This window comes from Biomphalaria glabrata, chromosome 3 (assembly GCF_947242115.1).
Source record: "Biomphalaria glabrata chromosome 3, xgBioGlab47.1, whole genome shotgun sequence".
Taxonomy (NCBI): domain Eukaryota; kingdom Metazoa; phylum Mollusca; class Gastropoda; family Planorbidae; genus Biomphalaria; species Biomphalaria glabrata.
The window spans coordinates 32,921,040-32,934,564 of record NC_074713.1 but is presented as its reverse complement, the minus strand read 5'-3'; the positions used below and the strand labels follow the sequence as shown (position 1 = coordinate 32,934,564).

The window sequence follows — 13,525 nt, the reverse complement described above, 5'->3', positions numbered from 1 at the left end:
CACAGCTGGGGCTGCGCAGTCATGGTAAATACTGCACTACTGCAAGCCTTATTATATATATATAACTATATTTATATTTATTTACTTATTTATTGATATCTTGCCGGGGGGGGGGGAGAGGAAATCCCGAATCTTGGTGACTGAGGAGCTCAATCGATTTTTTTTCCTAAATATTTTTTTCCCGTTTCTTTTTGAAAACCAAATTATACTTTTTTGTTTTTGCCCCTCAAAACCTGGCAACATTGGCGTACATTACACACACACACATACACACTGTTTACGTATGTTTACAGACATCTTAGTTCTAGATCTAGATAGGTTACTTAAACTTACTATCATTCACAATGAGCTACAACAGAAAAAATGATAACTTTTCAGTGGTAACCAGAAGAGATGGTACACGTTCATTTAGAGGTAAGCAAGAAAACATATATAGATCTAGATTTAGATGATTAGATCTTATGTTAGTATCAGTATGTAAGCTTGATTTGATGAAGATCTACTTCATCTACTATATATAGTAGCTTCTTATATTAGGCACAGCTCATCAAAATCTCCTTTAAGAAACACGTCGCTTTTTTTGTTTATAATTAATTTGTTTTTATGTTTGGAGCTAAAAACGATGTTTCGGGACAGTGCATGTCCAATTTTAGGTTAAGTTCCTGTATTTTTGTCCCGCTTTTCCAAAGCAGATGGCAGTTTTTTAGATTCTCGGTAACCAAGTATGTAAAGCTATTGTTTAAACCTCCCCCGGCAATTCATACCCATATAAGGGATGAAGGCTATATTATGAGCCTGTTTGATCGTAGGCTGGTGGATCTATCAAAATAAGCTTCCAAACATCTTTAGAAAGACATTCCAATCACATTCATACTGTTAGCTGTTAAATAAAATTAAAAAAGGAGGTGTTTCAATGAATAATAATGAATTAAACACATTCTCCTATAGTGCACAAGGCAAAATCGTAATAAGAAATATTATTGGGATTAATAAATCTATGATTTTTTTCAATAAATAAATGTGACCTAGATCGAGAAATCTAGAATATATAATTTATGAATGAAAGAAAAAGTGCGGGCTGCTAATTTGAAGCCAGAGACCATGCCCACTGCAGGTGATCACGCCAGGCGAGCGCTGGTGGTGAGGAGAGGTATACACTAAGCGTGTAGTGTCACAACCTATCATACAGGCAGTGGAGGGAAGGGGGAGAGAGTCATGAAAAGAATTATAAGCATCTATGGGAGGGAGGGGATGTTAAGGTGTAACAAAACGAACATCCAAAATATGAAAAGAAGAGGGTCCTTGGATGGGAATTAAAAGAAAGAGACAGAGAATACATGTAGCCTAGTTGAAAATATCATGTTTATTAAATTATAATAATTAATTTATAGATCTATGATTTATAGAGATTTATTTGTCTGTTTCTACACATAGATTATATAGGTAGGCATATATAGAGAGACAATATACTATAAATACATATTGCAGAAGTGAATCTACTTCTTTTAATACAATCTAAATAATTTTTAATTAACACAGATATAATTTATTAGCAATAACATAGTGGTGTTTCTTAACGGTGCTCGATGTGTGCTGAAGGAGAAAGCACAAAAACTGCGTTTATTATAGGAGCATGAAGTGACCTGATTTATTTTAAAATAAAATCTTGACTATGAGTGGTAATTCAAAGAAACACAGCTATTTTTATAGTCCTTTAGTTGCAGAATAAGAATCTGCTTTCAGTTTTTTTGTAAGTTAAACCGTCACCAAATAAAAAAATAAAATAAAAATTTGACATAGTTCCCGAATACGGTGTGCCTAATATAAGAATCTACTATAAGTACTAGAGTAACTTACATCTATCGAACACCTTCGTTTTAAGGTACTTATCGAACACCCCATTGTATTTTTAAAAATTCACCTTTATTTCGATGATTATAAAGAAACTAGTCCATTCTTATTGTGCATCGTCCATTTCTTGATAGTTAAGTTATAATTAGTTTCATTTTCACACGAGGATCATTTTTTTTACTTATATTCAAAGTGCATTGGTAATATTGGTATTCTTCTTCTTCTTCTTCTAGCCAGCTTTATTGCTGCTGAGCTGTGAGCTCTTTTGCAGACTGTGCCAAGGAAAAAAAGTGTGCTGTTTTCTTCAGTTGTTCAGCACTGCCGTACAGGGTGTTGGTTATGTTGGGCTGTAGTGGAAGTAGGGTCTGCCTAAGGTGGATTAGGGAGGGGCATTCAAAGAGGATATGGTTTACGGTTTCAGAGGGGTGGGTGCAGTGTCTGCAAAGGGGTAGTTGTGTGGAGTTTATTTTGTTCAGGTGGTAATTTAATAGTGGTGTGTGTCCTGTTCTTAGTTGGAAGATTGTAGATTGTTCTTTGCGGGGGAGGAAGTTAATACTGTCCAGTTTGTTAGGCGTAGTCATTTCTCTGTACATGGCTCTGCCTGTGTTTCCTGATGCCCATTGGTTGAGCCACTCCTCTTTGTGATATTGGTATAAAAATTTCACATTTTTTGAACTCTTGGGAAGAGTGGAGTGAGTCTCGGGTTAAGGGTATTTTTTAATGCTAATGATGCTTCAGCTCAAAAAAACTATATAATACGCTTCTAATTAGGCTGAGAAATATTTACAACTATTTATTTGAAAGTGTCCTTTGTTACCTAACCATGAAAATTGAGGTTTAAAAAGGGGGTGTTCGATAATAGCAGTTTTTATATAAGCAATCTCAGCTTCGTAAGATATCGAACGCCATTTTAATGTTAAAAATAAACATCAAAGGGATATAACCCAAAGAAGACAAAATATTTAAATTATATATTTTTTAATTGTTATTTTTTAAAATAATGTAATGCAAAGTACAGATATAAATTAATCATATGTTACAATTTGTATCAGCTATTTGTGGTTTGCCGTAAATGTGCTATATTTTTTTAAGTAAATAGATTTACATCGATATGCACTAATTGTACCCATTTTAAAAGCTTGATTTAATGACACATATATTATATATTATAGCTTGATGCTAATGGCATCTATGACAAACCACAAGGAGAAACAGAGTGGAATGTATTCAGTTGTTGTTTCTTTTTCAGATGCCCCATTCTATTAACTTCTGAATTATGTGTTATAAATACCAATACCTAGCGCATGTGCTTGATGTGCTTGACGTCAGCTTCAAATACATAGAGTCAGTTGTGCTTCTCGATCTAGACGTGTGGCACCGAGTCTATAAAATTATATATATATATATATATTTGCCATAAAGTATGATAAAGCTCATAATGCGCTACAAAGACACTCCTTTGAAACATCACAAATACACAAAATAATAACAATAACGCATTTAACCACTCTCCTATTACGCCTACACCCCCTTACCCGCGCTTCCACTCTCCAACATTCACACTTTTTCTGTGCAAAGTAACAACGTAAATTTCAAGACTCAATCCAAACGCAGCCACCAGACTAACACACAACAAAAAAAAAATGGTCAGTGATAGCGTAACACACAGGTGTAAACCAGGCCATCAACACAGCCCCAAAACATTGTTCAAGTTGTAGTCAGAACAATGTTGAGGGGAAAGGGGGAGGAGCCATCAGTCGAGTACCTACGGTCAAGCCGATAATAAGGTCACAAACACTAGGCATGATAGATACGTAGTATATATAGATATGTTGTTTGTGTGTGTGTGTGACAAATACTAAGCGTGCTCTAAAATACGTTTTTTTTTTTTTTGTTTTTTTTTTTTGGTTAACCAGCTGGTTTAGGGAGGGCGGATTTATCTACATCTATAGGTAACACAGCTTGCAAGCTACCATAGCTTTTCAGCACCCCCCCGCCCAGATCGAAAAATATCTAGCACTGACTTTTGGGCTGTTACATACACTGAGCGTGCTAGATCGGCGGCTAGTTACGTAGGGCCGCGTACCGTATGTTTCGTTTTTAGGTCAACCAATTAAACTGTTGTGTCCTGCAATGACTTGGGGAGGGCGGGATTATCTATTGGCTACCAAAGCTTATTAGGCTCTCCCTCAAATAAATAATATCTGGATTTAATTTATTAATGGCCTTATGTCTCAAAATAGCTTAGACCTAAATAAGTACTATGGTAATGCGTTACTGGGCTTAGCACCGTCAGTTTCTAAGCAGAGCTGATCAGTGATAGATTCCTTCGATGTGGACCATTTGAAAATGACTAAAAATCTGTCTTTCTTGACATGGCGTAAAAAGAAAATGATATAAATAAAAAAAAAATATAGATTATAACACTTTTGAAACACCATACTTTTCACAAAATTTTAAGATTATAACACTTTTAAAACACCATACTTCTCGTGTGTTCGATAAGTTCTTAATATGTTCGATAAGATAAGATAAAGCTAAAAAAGTGTTCCATAATTTAAGCTTTTGAAATCATCAACCTTACCCATTTTAACATCAAATATAAGTTTAACTATGAGTAGTAATAGAATAAAACATGTCTACTTTTTAAGAAAAATGGATGAGGAGTTCACAGATACAATCAGTTTTTTTCTAGGTCTAATTTTTACGGAGATACACAAATTCAAACATAAAAAATGTCGGCGAATGAGCTTAACTTGTTCGATAAACGTAAGTTACTGTAGTACTATTATTAATACCAATAATTAATATAGCGTATCTATAGAGTAGTATATTTAATCTGGATTTTACATGAATTCGAACACTCGCTGTTTTTGTGGTCATTACATCTTTATTTTGATATTTATAATTTTTTTATTTTATATATGAAACTTGTGCGCTGTATTATCATAATGGTAATGTGCTTCTTGTTCATTTTCCAATGATTCTAACCGATTCTAACCCAATGAGGTTGTTCCGGATTCCCCCCAAGTCACGTGGTTGTTTGTTTACATCGCGCACCGTGCTTAGTTTCAGTTAGTTTATAGTGGGAATCTGAAGTGTTTTAAGTCAATATTTAGTGGTTTCAATTTAGTCATTAGCGCTAAATTATAATTTCTTAATAAATAACTGGAAAATCTAGAGATACATTTTTTAATAGTTTCAACTAAAACAAATAGTTAAACCTTTGATAGAAGGTACCGAAGCGTTGGCCTATAATCTGCCTTACTGAGATCTAGATTTTTTGATCTACAAAGACTACACGTACAGTACAGTTCTTAGCATTCGGGTAACCAATCCTAGAAAAAAAAGTGACACTTTCATCCCCCCTTCCTCTCGACCCAAAAGTAAACACGCTTGAACCTGAGTAGAACACTAAATTTTGGACAGCAGACCAGTGTGTATTGAATTGGTCAGATAGCTCTAGGCCTAGTCTAGTGTGTAGTCGATATGTCGACTAGTTGTTATAAAAGATGAAAAGACTGCCATGTGTTTTTCCTTGTGCGTAATAGGCTTGAGTTGTTTAGTGAACAAAAAACACATCTGATAGTCAAGGATAAATCAGATCTACTCTTACAGTACTTACACATTGTATGCCAAATGTGTCTTACCCAGCCCTTTCATTGTTGGTTTCTAAGTAATAAAATGGATCTAGATCTATTTCGTCTACGCATTTTTTAAACTTTAATGTAACATTTTGATATAGTATCAGTGAATGAATATATATATATATAAATATTATAATTTTTTATGATATAATCAGTGGTGTAGCAAAGTACCTGTGGGCCCAGGTTCAAGGATATGTTGGTGAGCCCTCCTCCCAAAAAGACGAATTTAGTGTGTGATGAAAAAAATCTAGTAGTCTGTATGTATCTGTATAATTACTAGAAGACATCCCAATACAAGCAGTGTATCTTTTTGTAAGCAATATAGTCATTATATTTGATTTAGCTATTTTTTTCCATACAAGTAATAGACTAAATAGTGTCTTAAAGCTCAACAAACTAATGTTTTAGTAGTTCTTTTTCCCATTATACAAATTTACAATTGGAACACACATCTACCCTACATACCTAAATCTTCTGGCCCTGAGGATACGAGAGAGAGGATTAATCTGTGTTCAGCAACAGGTCTGTCCTTGTACCGGGACACTCACTGCCAGCTTTTGTTCACATGGTCTAAGGGAGTATTCTCAGCATGATTTCCTACTGAAGGGGTTTCTGATATGGAACAATGCCTGAAGGTCTTGTACTGTCCTCTAATATGTATATTATCATTAATTAATTGCAGCAGTCCAGCTTTATCAATTGATTTTTTCCACAAGATGGTGCACAAAATGTTCAAGTACATCTATTTATATCAACTCACTCTGTCTGTCTGGTAAAAAGTTTGTACATGTTATCTCTCTGACACATAATCACAGATCAAGCTGAAATATTGCACAATTATTTCTTTGACCTGACAACACAATAATGAACAAAAAAACATGTATGTAACAATTAGTTAATTAACTTTTGTAAATTAATTATTTTGTTTGATATCTTGAACAACAAGGGAAAGACTGAAGTGGTGGTATAAGCTGAATTAATCCCCTTTATTGTCACCTTTTTTCCCCTGGACCACTAATTTATTATAACCCTACCATGCCAGCAACATTCTTGTAATGTGCGTTATTAAGTTTTTACTTACTGTGTCAAATACAATTTTTCATTTTTAGATCCTCCCTTCATGTTATAATTAATTTCTGATGCTTGTATGTTTGTGTTTGTTTATCTGCATTAATCTTATTGATATTCAAATAATAGAGTGTACTTTTCATTGAATACATTTATTTTTTAATTTAAAAAAAAATGAAATAGGTGGCCATGATGATCGATGGAATAACCACCAAGGATCTAATGCTAATAGAGGGCAGTCAAGAGGTGGAAGAGGAAACAGAGGAGGTCGACGTGGAGGCTTTCGTCATTTCAATGCTCAATCTGCTAGATTTAGAAACAGACCTGGAAATGCCAATCTTGATGAAGATGGGGATATTGCAATGAGTGGTGAATTCAATCGAGCAAATAATTTGTAAGTTTTTTTCTTTTGTTTCAGCTTATCTCTTGTAATATGTACATGCTAGTTTTTAGTTGCCCCAAAATGGAAATAGCAAACATGCATACCGCAAAATCATCTAAAAAGCTCACGTTATGTTCTGCTGTTTGCATTGGCGATTTTTTGTTCCGCCAAGTATAAATATAAAAAAAAAAAATTGCAGATATTTTCATTATTTATATCTTAATATTTATAGGGAGAACTAAAAATATTGAATGCAAAAATAAATATATATAGCTCTGTGTTTATTGTTTACATTTCATCACCTCCCATCCCGGTGTGTCCTAGATTTACGAAAAAGATGGTTTAGGGTTAGCTAGATCTAGATCTACACTAGTTCTAGATCTAGATTAGTCGAAGAATCTACTAAGTGCTGATAAGCCTAATGCTCCATTCAAATCATTTCTTTTCCTGACAATAGATCTAGATTCAATCTATTACTAGTGAACCATTTAATTTTTAAAATTAAATATGCAAGCTGTTTGTTTTTTTCATAAAAATACACCATTTTTACAACTATGCACTATTAAAAATAAAAAACAAACAGACTGGAAATTATATTTATAATGAATGTAATAGTACTGTATATGTTTGTTTTAAAGATTGCATCTAGTATAAATATAAGTCAAATATATTTTTAAACATCTGATAAGCGCTGGCAGAAGAAAAGCTTGGCCAATGACACTAGCTCGAGCTGGAATAACCTGCCCAGTGTGTAGCCGAACATTCCGGGCTCACATAGGTCTCACCAGCCTCAAGAGGAGGCGCAAAAGCCCTCAGCCTCCTGGATGTCAAAAGTGGTCATCATCAAACCACGTCACGATTGTCGAACTATATATATATTTAAGTGGAGTGCATTTTGCATTTGTAAAAACTCCTTTTGTCACTTAACCAAAGAGAAAGACTTATTCCTTTAGGCCTTGAATGTGCGATTGGCCCTTAACAAAATCATCAATTAGATGATTATTCAATACCATCTGTTAGGCCAAACTCAGACTGAACCTTATATTCTTAACAATTAGGTCATTAAGACGTATGAATATCAGTGATGTAATAATAATAATAATGTTGATATATCTTCATACCTGTGGTATTATGTCGTAAGTTGGCCTAACAACACTTTTGACACACACACTATCTTTTCTTTTTGCATGGGTGGAGATATGGTTGTGGTTGTTGATAGTTTGTATTTCCTAGCTTCTGATATTCATGCTGAAAATATTGAAACCTACCTTTTTATCTGCTTGAGTAGACCACTTTTGAAGCCAATAAGCAGTTTTAGTTTCCACGCAAACTCTCTAGTAACCTTGTTTTCAATTGATTTTCTATTGTTTTCTTCTCCCAGGAATTCCCACACTAAATCAAGAGGCAGTCACTCTTCCTTCAGAGGCAGAAATAATGCTACAAGAAAAGTTCCTCCAAAAGATGCTTGGTTTAAAATTATGGTACCTTTTGGTGCGACTATGTCAGAGAATGAATTGGTTGACATGATCAAGAGTAATATAAATGGACCATTTGAACCCATTCAGGTAAATTGACTTGAAATGGGTCACTTTTTTTTTTTTGGCTTAATTTTTCTTTTGTTTTTTTTATTTTTTTTGTTTTTGTTTTGTTTCTTGTTTTCTTTCAGTATTCAGTTGATGATAGAAGTAAGAGAGTCTATTTCTTCATCAAGGGTTTAGATAGTGCTGATGCCCTTCGATCTATTAGCAGAAGAATCACAAAATCAGATGGACACAAACTTGTGTTTCATGTTACCAATACAAGTTGTCCTTTGGACAATACAATTGACGATAACTGCATCCATAAGTTGACTGTAAGTATACTTTACATTTTACTTGCATTGAAATAGCTATATTGGATGCTCATTTTTTTTTTCTTGGTAATAAAATGGGTAATTGTTCTGTGAATTCAAGTACAGTCAAGGCTTCTCTAAAAAAAAAATGACAGGAAACAAGGATGACAATATGGCAACATGCAAGAAGGATCTGGAAATGATCTGTCTGTGACAATGCAGAGAAGATAAGACACAGAACTACTTGTCCAATATGGCGCATAATACATTAATGTTAACTAGAAAAGTGTCATTGTATTTTCTGACTTATTTATGTCATTTCTTTATGAATAATTTCCTGGATTTAAAAAAAAATAAATTTTTATTTGATTTCTGATCTTTTATTGATAAAAACTATTATTACATTTGATCAGCTTCGACTTAGTGAGCGCTATGATTCATCAACGCAGTTGTTAAATTTGAGTGAATTCCATGCCGATGATGAACTCAAGAAGGACAACATTTATCTTCCCCTGAACAGAGCCACAACTATGGCAGCTATCACCAAAATCATTGCACAACACACACCAGAGGTGGGACATTTTTATTTGAAATAGAAAGTTCCATTTTGTTTTACATTTAATACTTCAGTTAAACTTTAAACAATGCACATCTCTTATATATTAAAAGTATAACCAAATTATAAGTAGTCACTTGTCATTAGACATATTATTTCATAAACTAGACATTACGGTCATAGCTTTATCTGGTGCTAGTGTAGGCCACCCATTAAGTAGTATTATCATAGAATGGTCAGAATCAGGTGTGAGTGGCAAAATTGTCACAGTTATTGCATGTGAATGCACCTGTTTGAGGGCTATCTGATAAGGCAATTTTTTAAATAAAAACATTTGCGTGTCGATCTACATATATTTGATTAAAATATGAAATGAATAGACTTTATTTGTATGTTCTTGTGTTAAAGTACAAAGTAGATCTATCATCTTGAGTTAGAGATAACCTAGATCTAGGCTAGAGTTAAATATTGGCTTGGATCAGGGGCGGACTGGGTATCAAAATCGGCCCGGGCATTACCATATAATGTTGATCTGTGACTTTAAAATATGCTAAATCATTGGTTTTCCTGGCTGACTCTGGCAGAGAAAGCAGAACGGTTAGAGACGCACTTACTTAATGTGCTTAATCCTAGTACATTCTCAAAAATGCGATTTGTATATGAATATACCATGACCCATTATTTAAAATATAAATCTCCTTTCATTAAATATTGGATCTGACAGTGCTATATAAGTTATTGTAATTATTGTAATAATTTTCATCATTAATGATTTCATACTAACCCACTTTTTAGTGGATGAGGTCTTATCTGAAAGCCAATGTGGTTTCAGAGCGGGTAGAGGTACATCTGACATGATATTTGTTCCGCGACAATTACAAGAAAAATGCAAAGAGCAGAACTTAAACCTATACACATTGAAAAATACTGTAAAGATAATTTTTTATTATTAAATGTAAAAAAAAACAAAGAAATGATAATCTATTTTCGTAGGGACAAGAAGGAAAATGATATTGTTTCTGTAGCTGGAGAGACTATTGAAATTGTGCAAACCTTTAAATACCTTGGTACTATCCTAGACAATAAACTAAATTTTACTGCAAATACTGATTATATCAGCAAAAAAGGGCAGCAAAGATTACGATTACTAAGAAAACTGTCCTCGTTTAATGTTAGCGAAAAGGCCTTGGCTATGTTTTATCACGCTCATATCTGCAATATTTTAAGTTCACTGCCTGGTATGGCAATCTGAGCATTAAAAATAAGAATAAACTTTGTAGAATCCTAAATGCTGCTGGTAAAATCATTGGCAAAAAACAAACCCCATTTGGACAGTTGTTTGAGACAAACGTCTATAAAAAAAAGCTAACAAGATCCTCAAAATAAAGAATCACCCTTTGTGTCAGGATTTTGTGATTTTACCATCACAAAAGACACCGATAGCAAAGACAAACAGACATAAACATTCTTTTGTTCCCCTGGCAATCAAATCATTAAATAAGAACAATCTGGTATAAACTTTGTCACATGTAAATTATGAGTGCGTCTGGTGTGAATGTACACTTTGGTTTCTTATAGTTAAAATGTTTTTTGTTTGGTGTAATGCACAAATTGTAAGACAAATTTCCATACGGATAATAAAGATTATTATTATTATTATTATACGCTGCCTTTGTGGACCTCACCAAAGCTTTCGACACGGTCAGTTGTGGAGGATTTTGGCCAGGCTGGGATGCCAATCTACGTTCCTATCCATTCTCAAGCAGCTTCACGTTGGACAAAGGAGATGGTCATAACAGAGCTTCTCTATGCTGATGATGGCGCCCTGCTAGCTCACAATGAACATGACCTTCAAAACGCGGTAAACGAATTTGCATACGCTGCCGCCTCTTTTGGTCTATCTATAAACCTCTGAGAAACAGAAGTCATGTTCCAGAAGTCACCCAATAAAACATACTTAGCCTCAAAGATTACTGTAAACGGACAGCTACTTAATGTGGTAGACCACTTCACATATCTAGATAGTATAGTGCCAAATGACGCCTCACTTTCAAGGGAAGTTGATAGCCGTCTGGCAATGGCCAGTAGCGCTTTTGGACGCCTTCAGGCGAGAGTTTGGCGGAACAGATCGCTCAGAATGCCTTCAAAAATCAGTGTCTACCAGGCGGTGGTTCTCTCAACCCTTCTGTATGGCTCCTAGGCATGGACACTATACAGGAAACATCTAAGACTTCTTTAGCGCTTCCACCAAAGATGCTTGCGCTCCATCATGGACATAAGGTGGCAAGACCGCACTACAAACAGCGATGTCCTTGCGAACACCGGTATGGACAGTATAGAGGGACCTCTTTTGGTCCAACATTTACGCACGTATCCCATATGGGAGACAAACGTATGCCAAAGGCATTCTTTTTTGGTGAGCTAAAAGATGGTAGACGTAACAAAGACCAGCTTAGGCGTCAACTTTCCTTCGCTGACATAGAAGAGAGCACATGGTTGCATGCGGCCTCAGAACGAGACAGCTGGAGGTCACTCACGAAGGCCGCGGGATACACATGTGAGATCAAAAGAAAGTCTGCTGCCGAGGACAAACGCAGACGGCGAAAAGGAAATATAAATCGACCACCTGCGGACAATGGTTATGTTTGCCCTGGGTGTGGCAAAATATGTAGGTCTCATCTGGGGCTGCGCAGCCGCGGGAAATACTGCATTCCTCACTAATCTGCGGACTCGAAGACTAGCCTTATTATTATTACTAAGCATAAGTTTGCCATTAATTATAATAGTATAAAAAGTAATTTAGATCTAGATTTATATTTTAATTAAACATTTTTTTTTTTGTTAGCCCTAAGTGTAGTATTTTTAGATCTGTTATTAAAAATAAACAAAAAGAAACTTACTTTTTCTTTTCAAATCACAGAAAGTAGAGCATTATACCCATATTGAGCTGTGAATAAGTTGGGTGGGTTGCAATTTCGTGGCTGTGTGTATGTGTTAAAACTTAATTTCTATCAAGTATTGTTAAAGAGCTAATTGTCGCGCCTATCTTTTTCTTTTTTTCTGCGTTATAATGTTTTCTAACTTAACCTCTCTCATCCCTCTTTTTGGTTAAATTTCATTGGAACCATTAAAAGACGGGGGAGGGAAGGAGCAAAAAAAATGGTAGTGCCATCAAAGGCCAATGCCGATCAGCAAAACGAGTAGGCCAAACACAACCTCGAAGACATCAAAGTAGTCCATGCCGCTCCTGCATAGCAGAAAGTACGGTCTAATGTTTTGCAAATGATAATACGTACAGTGTATAGTGTTTTTTTTTTTTCATATTCTTGTTGAATTTCAAACAAAATTAATTGTAATAAGAATTAGAAAAAAAAAAAAAAAAAAGAAAACGTGTTCGGGCCTTTGTGTCTTGCTGCTGTCACTTTTTTTTTAAAGTTGTCTGCATTAAATTTTTTTTTTCTTTGGTCGCAACCAGACCGGCCCACCGGGCATTTGCCCGTTTGCCCATATAGCCAGTCCGCCCCTGGCTTGGATAGAGTTCTTTCTGCCTGTCCGCTAAGGCTTTGCTCTGCGCATGTGTGACCTTTTTTGTTAGATGTATGGTATCATGAATGGAACTATTAAGATGTATGTCAATTCGGCTTAGCAGCTATAGCAAATGAATGTATGAAAAATGCTTTAGAAAAACAAATTTAAATGCTAATTTGATTTGAATATGAAATGAATGGACTATAATTATTAGTATGTTTATGTGTTAAAGTATAAAACTATCTTTGCGAAGAGAAGTTCTATCATCTAGGAGTTGAATTAGAGTTTTAGACCTAGGAATAGAGAGATGTGTAATATTTTGGTCTTGTCTAATGAAAGAATGTAAGTCAGGACTTCTAAATTTGCAGATATTTATGTAAAAAATAAATTGAAACACAAATTTGAAGGTTAACTTTATTAAATAATATAAACAATAGACTATATTTTGTATTTTCATGTGTCAAAGTAAAAAACTATCTGTGCAAAGTGTAGTTTTAAAAATTAGTTCTAGATCTAGATCCATTCGATTTTAACATGGTAAACATGACCTTGAATTATCAAATACTAATACTTTCATAGAGTTGGGCAACTTTTTTTTTTTTTTTGAGGGTCTTTAGTTTGTTTTAGGGCAATTATAGATATGTCATGGTTCCAGGTAGCAC

The 13,525-nt window shown here is 34.7% G+C and overlaps 1 protein-coding gene across 2 annotated transcripts in view; it reads left to right on the top strand.

The window, feature by feature from the left end:
* Window positions 1-240: 240 nt before the first annotated feature.
* LOC106078153 (nuclear RNA export factor 1-like) overlaps window positions 241-13,525 on the top strand; it is a 29,083-nt gene continuing 15,798 nt past the window's right edge. Inside the window, exons 1-5 of one of the 2 annotated variants that reach the window (XM_056024597.1) lie at window positions 241-414; window positions 6,750-6,960; window positions 8,330-8,513; window positions 8,660-8,800; window positions 9,193-9,351. In XM_056024597.1, coding sequence (XP_055880572.1) covers window positions 345-414; window positions 6,750-6,960; window positions 8,330-8,513; window positions 8,660-8,800; window positions 9,193-9,351 — 765 coding nt within the window. In that variant the 5' untranslated portion in view covers window positions 241-344. Of the gene's footprint in view, window positions 415-6,749; window positions 6,961-8,329; window positions 8,514-8,614; window positions 8,801-9,192; window positions 9,352-13,525 lie in introns of both variants that reach the window. The other variant, XM_056024596.1, reaches the window with a different exon arrangement.